This window comes from Mus pahari, chromosome 3 (genome assembly GCF_900095145.1).
Source record: "Mus pahari chromosome 3, PAHARI_EIJ_v1.1, whole genome shotgun sequence".
In the NCBI taxonomy this organism is placed as follows: Eukaryota; Metazoa; Chordata; class Mammalia; order Rodentia; family Muridae; genus Mus; species Mus pahari.
Window position 1 is genome coordinate 19,798,051 of NC_034592.1, and position 19,104 is coordinate 19,817,154.

At 51.8% G+C, this 19,104-nt stretch overlaps 1 protein-coding gene across 1 annotated transcript in view; it reads left to right on the forward strand.

Moving 5' to 3' along the window:
• The first annotated feature begins 1,128 nt into the window (after positions 1–1,128).
• Fam102a (family with sequence similarity 102 member A) overlaps positions 1,129–19,104 on the forward strand; it is a 34,397-nt gene continuing 16,421 nt past the window's right edge. Inside the window, exon 1 of the mRNA XM_029536293.1 lies at positions 1,129–2,063. Within this exon, the coding sequence (XP_029392153.1) occupies positions 1,918–2,063 (146 nt within the window). The 5' untranslated portion in view covers positions 1,129–1,917. The remainder of the gene's footprint in view (positions 2,064–19,104) is intronic.

Here is a 19,104-nt window from a genome sequence, read left to right on the forward strand (position 1 = left end):
AAGTCCAGCAGACCTAATCTCCAACCCTGATCAAAAATGGCCTCTCACTCACCCATTCTCCGTTTTCTTTCCTCCTAAGTTATCTGATGCCAGAACAATCAAGTCACTATCTAGTTCAAAGAACCAGGTGATGGCTCCTTCTTTGCTCTGGTCTACAAGACTGGGCCAGATTCTAGCCTGATCTGCTTTTCTCTCAAATTAGAATGCGTCTAGGGGTGCTCCACAAACTTTTTGAGTACCATGCTGCCGGGCCAGCAGGCCTCTAGTGGCTGCCACTGCCTGTACCTTGACGCTTGGACGGCTTTGTGTCAGAACCCTTTGAATTTCCGTTCCAATCCAAAAGCACACGCCTCCTCTGACCTTCCTACTTGAGCTCTTCAGCAGACTCTCTGATCCAGTCTTTCCACTGGGTGCCTGACTCAGGACAGAGTCCCTAAACACTGGCGGCCTGGATAAAAAGAATTACAAATTGCGGATGGTTTGGAGAGTACGAGGTCCCCCAAGGTGTCCTTTGCTATAACTATCGGGAAACTGAAAACAAAAGCCTTAGATAACAGCCTGGAACCAGGCAGGCCGAGTCACAAGGTTGCCGGGCTCCAATGGATCTTCAAGAGCGGCAACGGCAGGACAGATGCTTGCCACTTTCAGAGGCGAGCTAGACCTGCGTAGGTCTTGAGACACCTCTGCGATTGTTTTCCTGAGAACCGGGGTGCTACCTCCTCAGCCTGCTTCATTGGTCACCGAGCTCAGGTCTTGGCGGGGTCCGGGCAGGCCATTCTAGCCCTAGTTTCCAGATTGTTTCCCCTAGTTTCCCCTAGTCATTGTTTCTCCTTGTCTTCGGCCCGCGCTCTCCTCCCGTTCTTTCCAGCGCCGGCCCCCACCCCGCGACCTCCCACCGCCTCTCCGTCCCCCCCCCAGCCCCCCACCGCGCTTCTCAAGGAGGCGGGTCCAGCTCCGCGAGCGCTCCAATCCGAGGGTCCTCAACTGGCCCTGCCTCCGCGAGCCCTGCCCCACGCCACCGGCAGCCAATAGAAATTCGTGTTGGTACAGTCGGGCTGTCCAATCGCAGGTTGGCTGTGAGCCTCGCGCGCCCCGCCCCTGCTGCTCTCGGCCGCGGCTCCGCGGGCGGTCGCGCCGGGGCTTCGGCATTCTCCGAGCAGCGCCGAGCGGCGTCGGGCTCAGCCGGCTGCGTCCGGAGGTGCGGGCGACGGCGCCGCTGTGCTCCAGCGGTGCTAACCGAGGCAGAAGCCATCCGGCCGGGTCGGAAGGCGCCTGAGACTCGGTCAGGGCAGGCGCGGCGTGGGTCCCAGGACTGAACGGGAGGCGGACCGGCACACGTTCCCCGCCCGGCAGAGCCTCCCGGAGCGGTCCCTGCAGAGCCCGGTCGGTCGCCGAGGTGGCTTCCGCTTCCCGGGGCCTCACCTGCGCAGGCCGCGGTGCGCCAGGTGCGGAGGCGTGTGCGTCGCCCCGGCGCCTCCCACGGCAGCCAGCGGGGCGGAGGCGGGGCCGCCGCCCGGGTCTCCAGCGGCTCGCCCCGCCGTCTCCGTCAGTCTCACCGGTCCGCCGGGCCCCGCGGCTCGGGATGCTGCTGCTCGCTCGCGAGCCACCCTCCACGCCAGCCCCCGCTGCCGGGGCCGCACCTCGCTGTTTACATGCCGGTGGAGCCCGGGTTCCCCGAGGGTGAGAGCAGCCGCTCACTGGACTGATCCCTCGGACCTGGGGCTCCGGACTCAGATCCTCTCCTGCCCGCAGCCTCCGCCGCCATCTGGACTGGATCCGGCTCTGGTGTTTTTGAGGAGGGGGGTGTGGTGTCGGGAAAGGAATCCTGGGGTTTTCTAGTATCCCCCCCTTTTTTTTTCTTTTTCTTTTTTCTTTTTCTTTTTGGCCCTGCGGGCTTCAGACTCAGGGAACTCGCTCATGGCTTTTTTGATGAAGAAGAAGAAATTTAAATTTCAGACCACTTTTACCTTGGAGGAGCTGACTGCGGTCCCCTTCGTGAACGGGGTCCTCTTTTGCAAGGTCCGGCTGCTGGATGGCGGGGATTTTGTCAGCTTGTCGTCCAGGTAGGCATTGAGGTTTTCGCGTTTGCAGGGGAGGGTGGGGAGTGCTGAGTGAGATCTAGCCACTTGGCAAGTGTGGAAGACTCAGTTAAGGGACGGATGGGCAAGGGGCCCGCCTGGGGAAAGATTTGCGCTAGGTCTGAGTAGGTCTGAGTGAGCTGGCAGAGCGCCTGGTACTTGTCTGCAGGTGACCAGCCAGAAACCTTTTAGGGCCCTACGTGCATTCTTCAAGTCACCCGTTTTACAGACTTGTATGGAGAGAGCTGACTGAGATTTTCACTTTAAGGGATTAAGTAAGGGTGTCCCAGGCCACCTTGCCACCAAGCTGGCTCCTGTGGCTGTCATACGATTGAGAGATTGGGCCAGCCACGGGCTCTCTGGCTCTCTCCCCTTGGCTGGGAAAGCCCAGTTCCAGGCACTCCCTGGATTTGATTGCGGGAGGTGACTGGATTTTGGGTTGCCCAGCCCCCTCTTGAGTGACTGCCCTCCACTGACTGAAGCTGGACTGCTTTGCAATGCAAATGTCCTTGCCAGGAGACTGCCTTCCCCTGTGAAAGAAGCCATTGGGTTTGATTTTGTGTTGATCACCGTCCTGGTAGGGTCCATCTTCCCAGTTTATTGCTGAATGAGATCCCAGTCCACCTTTTGCAGGTTGAGCTCATGGTGGTCACACAGTCTTGACCTGCCTGCAGAGGTCCGTAGAGTCCAACTAATGGGGAAAGGGAGTCAAGTTCAGGCTCCTTCGGGGTTCCTGTTCTCTCTTCGGCACACTGGACCTAATACAGGTTTCTCCATTAGCGTTGTAAAGGGAAGTTGCAGTAGATAGGCCCCTGGCCCAGCTCCTGAGATGCTTCTCCTTCTTAGCCTGTCCCTTGCTCCTTAGGTCTTGTGGGCCTAGTTAGCTGGACCTGCCCCACTATTCAGAGATGTGTTATACAGGTTGGGATAATGAGCCCCAGAAAGAGGAAGTAAATTGGTTGCCAGAGAGTCTGCCAGAGGCATTTGTCAACCAGACTTGGCCAGTTGGGAGACCTGTTGGGTGAATTCTGTTGGGAGGAGAGGAGAAGCTATGTGGTCCGATTCAGATTTTGGAATCTGGATAGAGTGAGGTGCCTGTTCTATGCACTGGGCCTCCTGTTCTGCTCAGAGCTGCTTATCTGAGGAATTTGGACAAGGGCTGCCCTGTGTGGTGGGGGAGGCTGCAACCTGATGGCTGTGAAGTCTGTAATCCCTACAGTTACCCTTCCTAACGGCCTGTCCTTGCGCGGTGTCAGAGGGTCGGGCACAGTGATGGGCCTGGAGTCAGCCACATTAGGCTAAGTGGCTTTGGGTGAATTACCCAGTCTCTCTGATCTCAAGTGCTGACAATGACTGGTGCTCTGCTCACTGTCTCACCAGCACCTCTCAATGCCATGGAGCAGTAGAGGTGGGGGTCCCTATCCGGGGAGGGGGGATCATTCTTACAGAGGTGAAAACAGAGGCTCAGAGAGAGTGACTTTAGCTGCTACACTGTGCCTCTGACCCTCAGTTTCCTCGTATTGTAAAATGGGGAAGTAATACCCACCTTTCAGTTGTGAGGGGAGCGGAGAGTGCACCATGCTTGACCAGGCGAGTTGCTACAGTTACGATTACGGTATTTTAAGGGGCCCAGGCCCCAGCCTTCCCAGCCTTCCTCAACTCCAGGCCATTGAGTGGGGGGGGCACCCCTTAATCATCAGAGGTCCTTAAGTGAGCTGGGATTGAGCACACTACCAAGGAATTTGTACCAAGCCCAGGCTAAAGTTTCACCTGTCTACCTAGACCCTTCACCAGCCACTGTGACCCAACCTGTCGGCTTTTCTCCTGCCTCAGCTTGCTCCCACATCCTGGAAAGTCTGGAAAGTTCCAGGACTTAGCACACATACTCTGGATTTCACCTCTGTTTTCCCTTCTTCCGCCTGGCAAGAGGCCATGGATTCTCTGAACCCAGCCAAGCCCAGGTTCCCATCTGGAATAAAGCCTCATTTGGGTGGGTGGGGTACTAAAGAGGAAGGAGCTGGCATTGAGGCCCCAAACTCAGATCCTAGACACTTGGTACTGCTGGGCAGGTGTGGCTGCAGAGAGCCATGATGTGGGAACCCAGGCTGCTTTAAAGTGGCTTTGGCTTCTGTGGGCTTTTACCCAGGAGATGGGGGTTCCTATGTTGTCTTTCCCTCTGCCCATACCCCTCCCACATTTATTTTGTACCCCAGGAGCCTCAGCCACCTCTCTACTACCTCAATTCTGTTGTTTATAAGTTGGGGTAGGGGCTGAGGTGCTTGGGCCTGCTTAGATCCTGGGCCTAGATGTGGCAGCACTGCTTCCCTAGGGAACTCTGGGTGGCTTTTTGGACTGTTGGCAGCATGGGTGGTGTCAGACTGACTACAGCCCTAGGCCCCACCCCTGCAACACCCTGTTTCCTAGCTGGTGTTTTCCAGTGTGTTGAGTGCCATGGCAACAGCTGGTATTCAGCTCTGTCTGACCCAGTTGGAACAGGTGCAACAGGTAATTTCTGGGGCTGTTTCTTACCCTTATCTTCCAGCACTGCCTTAGAAGCAGCAGTTCCCACGGCAACCAGACTCCTCGTGGAGAGGCACTGAGGCCAGAGTGGTAAAACCACACACTAGAGGTTACCAGGTAGTAAATGGCACAGGGGAAAAATTCCTTTCTCATAGTGGGTTTCTTTGATTGTATGCTGGCCGATGCCAGGGAGTTTGAGCTACCCAAATACCTGACCATCTGCCCTACTTGTGGGTGAGGACACTGAGACAGGAAGATGAAGTGACTGGACCCGTGTCACCGAGCCAGAGAGTAGCAGAGATAGAACTTGATTGCAGCAGGTCCAGTGCAAAGCCCTGCCTTGGTGGTATGTGTCAGAAGCAACTACAGATCCATGGGACATTCCAGACTCTACAAAGGCTTCTTTCAGTGGGTTGGGAGGTACAGCAGAGTCTGGAGCGGGGGACGGTTTTGAGGCACTGAACTGGTTTTTTGTGAAGCCCAAGGTAAATATAGATAGAGTCTCTGTGACTACAAGGTAAGGGTGGGACTAAAGGAATCACTGTGTATTCGTGGTCAAGCACAGGCAATCCCTCTACACAGTAGGCATTTGCTATGTGTTCTTGCCTGGGGCCTCCCAGGAAGATAATCCGAGTGGTACCTGGGAGGGTTTTCAGGGTTAGTGAGTGTCCAGGAGGACACAGAGGTCCCATCCAAGTGTGGCGATTCTGGCAGAGGCTAATGTGTCCATGTGGCCTTCAGATCGGAAGAATGTTCCTCCCTGACATCGGCTTGCCACATGCATGTGGTAGCCGTGTCAGGGGAGAGGACTGCAAGGAAACACTGGCTTACTTCACAGGAAGGAGAAGAGGGAGGAGAGAAGGATACTGTTCCTTAGCCAGAGGATGGGGAAACCAACGTCTGGGGCAGAAGTGTCGTGCCAGAGTTACTTCATAGGAGGAATAAATGGCACAGTTGGCCAGACTGTAGTCAAACCCTTAACCTCTGTCCCCGGGCTTCAATCCTCCTCTTTGCACCAAGAAAGTGGGTGGGGCCAGGAGAAGAAAGATCTCTTTCAAGGCCACCTTGTGCTTTGTTTGTACTTGGGTGCTAGGTTATCTGAGAAGCTGTGACTTGGAGTGGGACCTTCCCTCAACCCTTGTCCTTTCTTCTTGGCCAGCTTGGAGTCCTCAGTGGGGTTTTATTTTTGTAATTAGAGCCTGGCCGCTATCACACAGGCACTGGCTGCTTTCTGTGACACAGCCATGTGCCCGTCATACACGAGTACTCAAAGGAGCTTTTGGGATCTTGAGTTAGCTCTGCATCTGGAGGTCTTGTGCCCAAGCCCAGACCCTGGCCCTGGGACAGGCAGACTGGCTTGATTGTATCCTACCCAAGCTACATATTTGGCCAGGATTCCATCCCTCGGTCTCTCCCTCTCCCTCTATGAAAAAAACTGTGGAATGTCTCTGGGTTTGCAGCCATGCAGGGCATGCTCTAGGATAGCTTGGTATGGGGCTCTGAGAAAGCAGAATAGAGATTCCTAGGGGGGTACAGTGTGAAGTACAAGAGGCCCCCCCTCCCCCATAAGGCCTTTATTGTCCTGGTCAGAACTGGGTTGCTGTGGGTTGAACAAATTGGAAAGGTAGGGAGTGGATAACCATGGGTTTTTTCCTTTCTCCTTGGCTGAGACTCCCTTTCCACCGGCGGTCCTGTTCCTTGGAGTTCCTAGTTAGGTGGTGACAATATGCTTAATCTGGGGCAGGTCCTTGTGGATCCCAGTGGACCCTGGCAGACCCACTGGGGAAATGTTTTTGTTCAGACATCTGTCCATCTTTGTTTTCTCTAGCTTTGAATTCTTTTCACCCCTTGCCCCAAACTTACTGTCACCTCAGGAAGGAACAGTTTATGGGAGTCTTCAAAGCTGAGAGGGATTGAGCTGAAGATGGGGAAGAACCTATAGAGAAAGAAGCCCCTGGCTTTGAAGGCATGTCTGCCTGCCTATGCAAAGTGGGATGGGGGGTGAAAGGAATGAGGGACTAGGGAAAACAAAAGTGGAAGGTTGCCTGACAAGAACTGTTTTCAGTCTTGGGGACCCTGTGGGGGCCCAGGGAGCAGGAGAACAATGTGACATCATTTGCCCGTTAAGATGATGGCTCTTGGGTGCTGGTAAGAGACATCAGGCAGTGCTGACCTAGCCTGGCAGAGAGGTGGCACACAGAAAAGAAGGAACAGACTGGAGAAGATAGCAGGCAAAGTGGGCAGGAGGGTTCCCTACCCTAAAGACTCGGCACCGTACTTTGAAGGTGCCAGGAGATAGGCATTCAAAGGGGGCATAGTATCAAAAACCAGGCGTCCTGGAAACCAGGGCTCATGTAAAAGTGGAAAAGCAGACAACGGCACTGTGAGGCAGCAGTCAACACAAGGGACCTTGAAATCGCCTCCTCACGTGTGTTTTGACGGCTCTTCCTCCTCCCACGTCAAACTCTTAAATCCTTGGCGTGTTCTGAGTGTCTCTTATTGTCCGTTTGTTTCCTGAGGCCCCTGTGGAAGGTCTTTCCTGTGCAGGCACAGTGGCCAGGGAACCTACGGTAAGAAACCCCACTGTCAGGAGGAGATGGGGAGGAGTGGGCCCTGGAGGTCAGCTGAGCCATGGTGCCGGCGTACCTGGCTCTCTCTGAAGTCAGCTCATACTGCTGTGGCCTTGGTAAGGAGCTTCCCAACCTGTTTCATGCCTTCGTGACTACTGCCTGGACCTGGCTTTTGCTGCCAATTGGCTACACCGTCGGCGTGTGCCACCTTGGCTGTGCCTTCGCCTGCCTGGTAGCTTGGCAATAGCCCTGTCCTGAGGTGATCTGGTTGTATGGAGTCAACTCCCCTCAGGCCTGCTCTTTGCATGGAAATCCTGGTTGGCTGGGGCTTCTTGGCAGGAATAACATTGTTGCCTGTAGGTCCTGCTTACCTGGGAGTGGCTGGGAGGCCCCTGAGTGACCTGGAAACCCTGACTGGCTTTCCAGAGGCTCTGCTTGTGCATCCAGGTGCCAGCTAGTGAGCCTGCCTTTGGGTCTTAGGAACTGAGGGACTTGAGACGTGGAATATAAGGAACTGGGAAGCAAACCAGTTTAAAAAGGAGCTAAGGTGTGGTGGGAGTGCACATAGCTAGCTCCGCTTTATCTACCTCTCCTAGCTAGTGCTCTGAATTGTGGGGACATTAGATTTGTCCCAGGTCCTAGCGATATCCTGGGCCTGCTGGTTCCCCAAAGATCAGACCGTATTTTTGTAGACTTGAAGCTGCCCAACCTGTATCTAGTGTCATCAGAGGGTTGTGGTTGCAGACTTGTGGTCTAGTTTCTTGGCACCCATGACTTAGAAGAAAGAGCTCTTGAATATAGACCTGAAACAGCTTTTACCCCATTTTGCCCAGATGTTGACTGGCAGCCCTCAGCTCTGCAACCACCTTGTTTCAGGGGTAGGCAGGAGTACTGCTGATAGGAAATGACTCTGCTGGTTAGGTTTCTGTTTTACCGCCACACCCCAGCCTGTTGTTCACTGGGACTTAAACTCCAGCCTCTTCCATCTCCCTTGAAGCAGGACTGCTGTTGCTGGAGGGTGTAGTAATGGTGCTTGTTGGAGCAGCTTGGCTCCTGATCCACTGTGGAAACACTGTTACACTGTGTCTTACTTATTCCCTCTGGGCCAAGTGGTATATCTTTTAGTAGTTGGTACTCCCCTGGGGGTCTGACCACTGTGGTGCTGAGGAGAGAGGGTACCTATTGCTCAGACTTGCTCCTTTGCCTTCAGCAGGGGTGGGGGACGGTAAGGAGTACCCTAGTGTCTGAGCTGAGGGCCTAGTGGGGGTTGCTGCTGGTTCCTCCTTTCTTCTCTTCCCTATTGGCTTCATCCTGCTCTGCTGAAACACTGCTCTGGTACCCTGGCAGACAGGCAGGCAACCCCTTACAGAGGTGCAGGCACTGGCTATAAGTCTCCTGGTAGGGATAGAGGAGAGAGCCCAAGGTCTTTCAATGGCCTACAGCCTGCCCCTTGTTTTTCTGGTTATTCTGCACGCTTTCTCTCAACCCCCTCACCCAGCTTTTTCACATGGAACTACTGCTCAGCCCAATGGCCATTCTAGAAGTCCCCTACCCCCAGGCCTATTGACCTTGTTACTGCTATAGCCCTTCATTTAAAAGTGTTATAGTCCCTATTCGATGTATCCAGCTTCTTCCCAGACTATGGCCCTTCAAGGCCAGAAAAACATCCATTGCATCTTAGTTCTTGGGCCTCATGCTGTTGTTGGCATCACCCCAAGCTGGGACTTCTCTCCCTTGGCTCTGATCCAATGTGGTTGTTGGTGTTGACTATGTGGTGGCTACTGCCAGCTGCTAAGCCCAAGCCTACCCTCCACCCAGTGCCTGAAGTATCAGTCTGTGCCAGGAGGAACCCTTATCCATAAACTAGGCAGCTGGGTACCACTGTGGGCTTAAAGACTGCAATTGAGAGGCAGCCAAGGACCCACTAGCTGAGTTGAGTGTATCACTTGCCGAGGATATCAGTGTCTGTCGCGGCTGGGGAGGAAGAGTGAACTCTGGCACTGCCGTTGGGTCTTGCAGCTGTTGAATTGCTTTGGACTATGGCCGAGGGCTTTCTCCCTGTAGACGGTGTCTTCTTCTAGTGGGTTCTCACTTGAGGGCATCAGGAGCTCAAGATTACCTGCTCAGCACGGGACCGGGCCCAGGCAGCTACCATAGACTAAACCTGCCAAGAGAGGAAGTCTACACCTGGTATCAGAACAGAGGCTGGGCCCTGTTCACATGTGAAGCTGTCTCTTCAGACATGTGTGGGCAAGCACCTGTGGCTTATACTTTCCTGGGTTGTTCTGTGACAGTTTTCTGGTCACATTGTATGTTCGGGTCCATGGAGCTATGGGATACAGTCTACCTCTGTAGGATCACACCTGTCCACACTTCTCCTAGTCACTGCTGGACAGACCTTGAGGAAGTGATGTGAATTTGGGGATGGGGAAGCTGTCTTATGGGAAGAGCTTGGGGATGGACCTGACAATATGCTGATGAACCTAGGGTGGGTTTGAATTCATCAGGCATGGATTTTATTTATTTCTTAGTTCATTACTATTTTTATGTATATGAGTGTTTCGCCTTCATGTAAATCTGTACACTGAAGTGGAAACTTAAGGGTTCTTTGGAAAGTCAGTTGAAGGAACGTTTCACTGAAGCAGACACAGGAGAAAGGAAGTTCTGCTAAAGCAAGCATGTGAAAGGACATGTGATGACGGATTCTTTGCTAACAACATGCATATATCGGTCTGCTTTACATTGCATAGTTGAGCTGCATTTGTCAGGACTCCATAGAGAGAAACACACCAAAAAACTTCTGGTGGTGTGCTGCACTTTTTTCCGCTACCGTGGACTCAGGCTGATGGGCAGAGTGATGTCAGCTGAGACAGACAGACGCACACGCTGAGGCACGACTGGTGGAAGACATGTTTGGAGGGGATAAACAGGACTGGATGGACAGTGACTGTGGCTGAGCTCGGCTGACAGAGCTAGCAGTGCAGTGCTTGTTGGTCTCACATCTTTGCTGATCTTTGCTTTGCTGAGAGAGGCACAGTTGAGAACTTCTCCTTGGCGCCCCTCTAGATCCCTTTTGCTGACTTTGTTCGGAGGCTAAGGCCTGGCTGTCTCTACTAAGTAGTGCCACCACTACTGATTTATGTTTGTTATCCTGACTCTACCGAACTAGACTGCTGGTGTATCTGTGAGGTGTTTGAATAGATCAAGCTGCTACTGTGGACCTGTGAGCTGCCGATTTCCAGACAACACAGACAGGAGTTGCTCCAAAGAACCATTTCTAAATAGGTCCACTTCCCCTGTATCCTCTTTTCCACTACCTCTGGTGGGTGATGGGCTAAAAGGGATGTTAAAGCATTGAAGAACCAAAATTAGAAGTAGGATTTGAAAAATTAAAGTTGTAGTACATAATGTGTGTACAATGCCCACGGAGACCAAAAAGGGTGTCGGATGCCCTGAAACTGTAGTTATAGATGGTTGTTAGTCTCCACATGGGTCCTGGGAATTGAACCTGGTCCTTTGGAAGAGCATCCAATGCTCTTTCTTAACTGTTGAGCCATTTCTCTAGCCCCAAGACTTGTACTTGAGAACTACTAAAGGTAGCACTAGAGTAGACTGCTTAGAGCTGCCAGTTACAGGAGGCCAGGAAGGGTGTCTTCCCAGTCATTGTCATGAACCATCTCTGCAACTGGTAAAGTGAACAAGTACTACCAGCAAAAGGCCTAAGGCAGATGTGGTGGTTTGAATGAATATGCCTGGCCCAGGGAGTGGCACTATTAGGAGGTGTAGCCTTGTTGGAGGAAATGTGTCACTATGGAGTGGACAGTAAGACACTCTTCCTAACCATGTGAGAGCCAGTCTTTTCCTAGTAGTCTTCAGGTGAAGGCTGCCTAGATGCTGCCATGCTCCAACCTTCATAATGGACTGAACCTCTGAACCTGTAAACTAGCCCCAATTAAATGTTATCCTTATAAGAGTTGCCTTGGTCATGGTGTCTGTTCACAGTAAGTAGTAAAGCCCTAACTAAGACAGCAGGGGTTCGTGTAGAGTTCTAAATCAGTCTGGTTAAAAAAAAGGTGAGGTTTTATTTGTTGGAGTTGGGCCTTTTAGGCCTGCAGAATTCCGCTCGAGCTTAGTTACACAGTATGTTTTTTCTTGAGGACTTGTAAGCTGCACACCTCTGCTTCAAAAGCAGGCCTTGAGTTCATACCTCTGGGCTGTAGGTGGGCACCAAAGCTTTCAAGACAAACACAAGAGTGCCTTGAAGGCTGAAGCTGATCTTTGGGGCTTTTCCTGGGTCTTTCTGGTAAGCCAGTCTGAACCATTCCAACCCGATGAGCAGTGCTCTTGTTTACAAGGCAGTAGTTCATCTTGGCAGTTGCAGGCCGTCTTCTTGATCTGGGGATTTTCCTTCTACCACTTAACAGCCCCAGCGTAGCAGGGCTTTCCGGACTCTGGATGGAGCTTAGCAGTTTGAAAACTCTGTGGGCTCCCAAGGTTACCACCAGACCACTAGGTGTCAGAGCATTGCCTGTGATGGGATAATGAATTCTTCCATGGTACCTGGATGCTATGGTGAACCTGTTACCCATCATAGCCTGTAGCTCGGAGCACATGCTCAGTAAAAGCTGGCATGGTTAGTTTCAATCCAGAGCAGTCGTTGGAGGGGAACTGGGGCTGGAAGCATAAAAGGAACGGTTCCTATTTCTTCCTTTCTCCGTTCAGTTGCTGTTCTTCTCTCTTCCTGAAGCTCACCTGTTGAAACATGCATAATTAGAGCTGAGCCATTCCCTGTCCTGGCCTTGATACTTGTGGTCTGCCTGAGGCCTGTAAGCAGGCAGAGACCATCATGCACCATCTCAGAGAAGGGCAGAGCATAGAGGGGATGGGGGTTTACTAAGCTTACATGAACTCCAAAACCTCACCTTTTGTTTTTCTGGTTTTGCTTACTTGCTTGCTTTTCTTTTTTAACTTTTACTTTTCTTTTCCTTTTTTAGACAGGGTTTCTTTTATAGCCTTAGCTATCCTAGGACTCACTCTGTAGACAGGCTGACCTCAAACTCACAGAGATCCACCTGCCTCCGCCTCCCAAGTGCTGGGATCAAAGGTGTGAGTGCCACCACAGCCCAGTACCCTCACCTTTTGTTGTTAGCTTTGAGTCAAGGTCTCACTGTGTAGTCCTGTTGCCTAGAACTCACTCTATAGACCAGGCTGGCCTGGATCTCACAAAGTCTGTCTGCCTCTTGAGAGCTGGGATAAGTGATGTTGATGTGCACCGTATACCTGGCTCCAAACCCCATCTTTGGGATGAACCTTTGACTGGTGTGCCCCACTAAGTCCCGAGAGGAGACAGACTAGGCTCAGCAGTTCTTACAGGGTTTGTGTTTGCCAAATGGATAACAGTGAAAATTTGGACCTTGTTGTGAAACTGATCCTGCCCATACTGGATGTAGGCCAGACAGCCTTTCTGTTTGGGCAGCCGTGGGGTAGACTGTTTGGGACTTTGGGTTGCAGAGGGCATTCTCTATAGCAGCCATTATCACAGACCCAGCATCACATGACACTGTTGAACAAAAAAGGCCCAAGGCAAGATTCACAATAACATTTGAGTGGAGTTGAAAGTCGATGTGGTTCAAGGAGGATGGGATTATCTTTGTGTGGGGCCTGTGTCTGGACAGGGCCACTCAACCTGACTCCTAGTAAGTGCTTGGTGTGAAGTTAGTGGCAGTGGCAGTGGTTGGCCCAGGAGTGGTCTTGAGTCTGCAGTCTCAGGTGTCTATGGAGGAGGTGGAGCCCTATGAGTCAGGGCCTCATGGTGGTGTCTGACCCTGAGCCTTCTGTCCTGTGATCGGAATCTTGGGTAGCTGCTGAGCACAGCTGGACAAACAGGTCTGAGTCAGTGCCAGGCTGTGAAGAGAGGTGACTCTGGCTAAACAACTCCTGATTATCTTGTCACCTTAAGTTCAAAGAGCCATGGGGAGTCCTATGTGCAGCAGGAACACTTGGGTAGCAGGTGCAGTAGTGATGGTGGTCCCTGACTCCACAAATGGTAGAGAACAAGCTGCAGGCACATCTGGGAAGCCCCTACCTGGAAGTTGTGCCCCTATGAGAAGGCTTGACTTTAGGGAAATAGACTACAAAGATCTCTCATTCAGTTGTTAGATCTTCAGCACCATATTTGAGGATGGGAGGCAACTATTAGTGTACAGACGCCCTGCCTCTTCTTGGCTCTGGGAGACAAGGGCCTTGCTTGGTTCCAACCATACCTATAGACCTAGTCCTGTCTGCACAGATAGGGAGTACCATTAGGATGGGCCTGGGTGAAGTTATCCCCTTGACTAGAGTCCAGTAATTTCAGGAACCAGGCCCCAGGGACGGGAATCTCTCCTTCCTCTCACTCCTTCCTCTTTGGGTGAATCAAATACCACCCAGGCTTGAGTCACTGGTCACACATTCCTGGCCACCTGCCACACCTCTGAGCATGACAGCTGAGTTTCAGGACTGGGGAAATGGCCAGCTCCAAGGTCCAGGGTAAGGAAGAGGGCTGGGTCAGTACTTTTTGCATGCTTCCAGGACCACCTGCCTCTGAGGTCCCTCTCTGCAGGTACTAGTGCATGGCTAGGCCATGTCCACACTCCCACAGAGGTGCCTGTTGTGTTTAGTTTGGGCACTAGCAATTCCGTGAGAAAGAAAGGGACTGAGACCCAAAGGGTGCTAGAGTTCATGGGTGGGAAAGGCTTGCTTGGACCCATCTTTGCCTCCCTGTGCCACTCAAGTGAGTCTGCTGGGTATAGAAAGGGGTAGTTCTCTGAGCAGATCCAGCTCAACACCTCTGTGTGTGCTAATACACAGAGGTCTTGGGAATTAAAATTGGTACCAACATCCCTGTTGTGCTTTCTTCCTTTGAATCCCTAGGGCCTCTGTTTTCCAGCCCTGACATGGGAAAATGTAGTCTTGGGCATGGGTTCAAATCACTGACCTTGGGCAGGTAAATTCTTAGGCCTTGTGTCCCTAGCCTGTGACACGGGCGTGATGGGCTATGGGTTCTGTGACCATCTCTCCCTTGGCATGAACCAGATGCGATACCGTCTCTTCCCTTGTGTGGAATACTCACGGTAAAGGATAAAGTTATAGGGCCTAGGGTTCTGGCGTGACAGAGAGAGAGCCTTGCTGTCCTTGAGACCTGAGAATGGTTCTCCTATGCTGACAGATTTCCCAGGGATGCTGGGAATGCAGAATTGTGTCTAGGGGTACAGACTACCCCTCAACCCCTGGACTCCCTTGAGAATCAGTGCCCTGATCTGTGAAGTATAAGTATGACGTGAGCGTATGAGAAGCACTTGGCACTCAGGAGGACATCCAGGAGACAGAAGCCATGAGACACTTTGTACATGGGGCTGGACCTACATTTGGTTCAAAGCTTACTATAGATTCCTTCACCCTTCACTTTAGAGCAAGATCCAGGAACTAGGCCTGAGGGTGTGGCCCAGTGGTAGAGCGTTTGCCTAGTATACACACACATCTCTGGGTTTCAACACTAGCATCAACAAAAAAGAAAAAGAAAAAGCTAGTGACTCCTGGCACATTTCAGACTCCGGTTTACAGGCTCTGCCTGGGTGGTAGCATGAGCTGTCTGCATACCCTGGCCATAGAGCAGAAGGTAGGACAGGATGGCTACGTGCCAGTGACTGCACACAAAGACTGCCAACACCTACCTGTCTTGGGTTTTTTTGAAGGTCAGTCTCCAGATTACATGACTGGCCGGGTAGTAGTGGTGCACGCCTTTAATCCTAGCACTCGGGAGGCAGAGGCAAGCAGATTTCTGAGTTCGAGGCCAGCCTGGTCTACAAAGTGAGTTCTAGGACGGCCAGGACTATACAGAGAAACCCTGTCTCGGAAAAACCAAACCAAAACAAAACAAAACAGATTACATGACTGAAGAGCACCAGGATTCAAACCCAGCTGTGTCTTAATGTGATGCTCCTAAACCGGCCGGCCAGCTTGGGTGCCCGTCAGTAATCTCATTCCTTCTCTGTCGTGCACTTTCTAAAGCAGCATCTGCTCACATTGTGCTTGATGGGGTCACTTGCCAGTGTCAGCTTGTACTCCCAGCTTTTCTGTCAACCTCTGAGCCATTTTTAGGGTTCTTGGCAGCAGGGGAGCAGAGAAGGCAGCATGGGGCCGAAGGAGTGTCTCTAAGCTCTCTAGTGTTGGGCACCAAGTGGCTTGGCTTCTAGGAACTTCTTGCTGCCTCACCACAGGAGGAGGGGTGTGCCAGAACTGTAGGGAACTGCTTCCCCTGCACGTGGCCCTCAACTCCTGGCAGGAGTCAAACACTGTTGGGCTGCCACGCTGGCCCTCCTGGCCTGCAGCCCCTGGATGGATGCCTTGGCTGGTCCCTGGGGTGGGCCCCTCCCCAGGCAGCTGTGCAGTTCTCTTCGGGAAAGCACTGGCAGATGTTGTCGATTTAAATTGTTTCCTTATTATATTCTCAGTCAGGGCTGCCTCTCATCAGCCTAGACTCTAGATTGCATCACTAGGACCGCTTGTACAAGGAACCAGGGAAAGCCTGGGGTTCAGGCTGTTCTGGGCAAAGCCAGAGAGGGGCAGGTGGACAGCAGGAGTGGGCACCAAGGGATGGAACTTGTGGTGCCTGTAGGCTGCATCTGAGGACTACGTCTCGCAGGACATGGAGCACAGCTAGACTGGGAGGTTCCTGGAGTCCTATAAATGTCTTCCTCCTTGTACCACAGTTAGCTGAAAGATAGATGAAGAATGGCTTCGCAGGCCCATGACAGCATCTCAACTGGAGCTGATTTGGTTAAGTCCCACAACAGCTTGTCACATCTGGAGTTAGGCTACTCTGCGGGGTGCAGCTAAATGTCCCACAGTGCACAGGACAACTCTCACAAAGAAAATCCCTGTCCTGCAGAGCCCATGGTCCCGGCAGACCTGCTGGCAAGCTTTTTTTTTTTTTTTTTTTTTTTTTTTTTTAAAGATTTATTTATTTATTACATGTAAGTACACTGTAGCTGTCTTCAGCCACTCCAGAAGAGGGCGTCAGATCTTGTTACGGATGGTTGTGAGCCACCGTGTGGTTGCTGGGATTTGAACTCCGGACCTTCAGAAGAGTAGTCGGGTGCTCTTACCCACTGAGCCATCTCACCAGCCCACCTGCTGGCAATCTTACTGGTGGCAGGATAGTAGACATTTTGTGTTCACTCGTGTCTGGAAATGCCTGTCCTACTGGGCCTCACCTTTTTTTGCTCAGAAGATTTGAGTGCCTGACTCTGCCAGTCTAATGCCCCCTATTGAGTATGCCAATGATGTACTGATAGACATTTATATTTACTCTGTGTGTGTGTGTGTGTGTGTGTGTGTGTGTGTGTGTGTTTGCATCATGTGTATCGGAGGGCTAGAACTCCCTCCTTGCTAGGTTTGTATACCAAGTGCCTTTTCCTGGTAAGCCTTTTTTTTTTTTTTTTTTTTTGGACCTAGTGAGAAGGTGAAGTGTTTTAGGTGGCCCTAAGGTCACCCTGGAGCCTTATCACAGGGACTGAGCTGACATGTTATTCCCCGAGGTTCACTTTTCCTTGTTTTCTACTTCCGTAGTGACTGTCAGTCCTGTTTGCACCTTAGCATCAACTCTGGGGAGAGTTCCCCTGGGCTTAAGGTTCCTAGCAACCTATGGCTGGGAGGGAGCTCCATGGCAGCTTGTCACCTCTGTGGTGGAGACCTAGGGCCACCAAGACTCTAAGACCCTGTTGCACCTTGTAAGCAGTGCTGCTGCTAGGTCCAGAAATTGCTGCAGTGCGTTCATTCCTGGGGACCATGAAGCCCTACTGGATGACTCCTGGTGGACACACTGCATTTCTCTCAGAGAAACTGTTGGAAGTGGCTCACTTCAGCCTGAACTACAACCCTCCCCACCCTCGGGCCTCTTTAATCTTGTTTATTGTAAACCAGAGTCAGTAGAGTGGCCTTTCCTTCCTCTGAGGTATCTGTTTGCCTTCCTCGTTTATCCAGAAACTGAAATGACATAGTGAACTAGGGTGTCTCGTGGTAGGCTGCTGTGGGGAGACCTGGTGTTCTGTGACTTTGTTCCACCCTCCTGGACCTTGGTTTCTTCACCTGCAGAACAGGGATGGTATCTATACAGGCCTCAGGACAGAGGAAAGTTCTTTTCGGTCCTGTGTTTGAACCATGGATCCCATAGAATAAGATCAAGGTATGGGTGATGCTTTAATGCATTAGAAGGGCCAGAGAAGAGAGTAGCGATCTCGCTCTGCCATCTCTGTGCTAGGCTTTTAGGGGAGAGAGGCCATGGTAACAGACAGCTGTGGTCCCCATTAGCATGTGGCTCTGCAGGCACTAAGTTGATGGTCTTCTCTACATCCCATTTGAGCTGAGCACTGAGAAAGGAGTCACCACGATAGCCCCATGCCTTTCAGGCTTTTCTCGTGCTGTTCCTACTGCTGGAGGCTTTCTTCCATCTTTACCTAGCTGGCCTCAGCTTTGAAACCCTGCCTGTGGCATCAGTGTCCCCAGATGTCTATCCTACTATGTAGAGTGCTCTTGTAGCCCTTCTTCAGAGATACTGGCAGCCACCAGTTGATTCTTGTCTGCTCCAGGACACTGCAGGAGGCTCATTCCATGCCTGTAGACTGAGCTAGTGCCTGCAGCCATTCTCCGTGGATGCCTCCCAGAGGTCTGCTTGACAGTTTGCTATAGGTCCAAGGGTCTTGCTAAACCAGTCTACATGGCTGCGTGGGGTAGGCAGAGCCAGTCGGGGAGACATACTGGGAGGTTCCTGTCAGATCCGGAAAAGATCCAGAAAGTCCGGAGCATCTGAGACCACTGTTTTGTGGGGCACTTACTCTATTTTAGGACAGTTCAAAAATAACTGTATGCTGGCCACAGAGACCACAGTGGGTAAAGGGCTTGCCCTGTTTCGCTGGGATTTGCACATCTAATTGTATGTCTTAAAGCTAAAAGCAAAACCTGTCTCTTTAATTACCTGTCCCTGGCAGCGACAGCAGGGATGCACACCCTAAAACCCCAAGCTGGGAGAGATGACTGCCAGCCTTCTACCCCTCATAGCGGTTGCCCACATCACTCGATTGTCCCTACTTGGCAGTGCCCCGGGGTGGACCCTGACCTTGAATCAGGTACTTGTGGTTCAAATCCCTTTGCTTGTAACCATCCATCCTAACTAGCCCCTTCCTTCTGGCCATTGTCCTTTCACATTAGTATGAACAGGCCAGGTGTCCAGGGAGCTGGCAGTTCAGGGCTGTGGTCTTCTTAGGGCTGGCAGGGATGATGATCTCTTTGAGGCTTGGCTTTTGCTAATTTTTTTTTTTTTTAGTGAATTATCTGGGGCTGAGAATACTAAAGGTTTGTGATTTTACATTTGCTGTTGTCTAGCTGCATCCTGAGCCATGATATCAAGGCAGGGAGTGGGAATTTGTCTTTTCACACATGCTTTCTGTGGCTATGGCCCAGTGTGTTCCTGATGAATGGGGATCTATATTGGGCACTGCTCTGCATGGGCCTGTGGTACCATTGCAGGCCCAGTCTCTGCCCTTCTAGCACCGCCCAGCCGATTGAGGTTACAGGTCATATAAGGTAATGCTGACCTCTCAGCATCCTTGTTACTCTGGGGTCTTCAGTGTAAGAGGGGCTCCTGCTTTTCCCCAGAGGGGCTGTTTTGTTTTGTTTTGTTTCAAGACCATTTCTCTGTTTAATAACCCTGGCTATCACTTTGTAAAGTAGGCTGGCCTTGAACTCATAGAGCTCTGCCTGCCTCTGCCTTCTGGTTGCTGGGATGAAATTCTTTTTTTAATTTTTTTTTTTTTTTTTTGGTTTTTCGAGACTGGGTTTCTCTGTGTAGCCCTGGCTGTCCTGGAACTCACTCTGTAGACCAGGCTGGCCTTGAACTC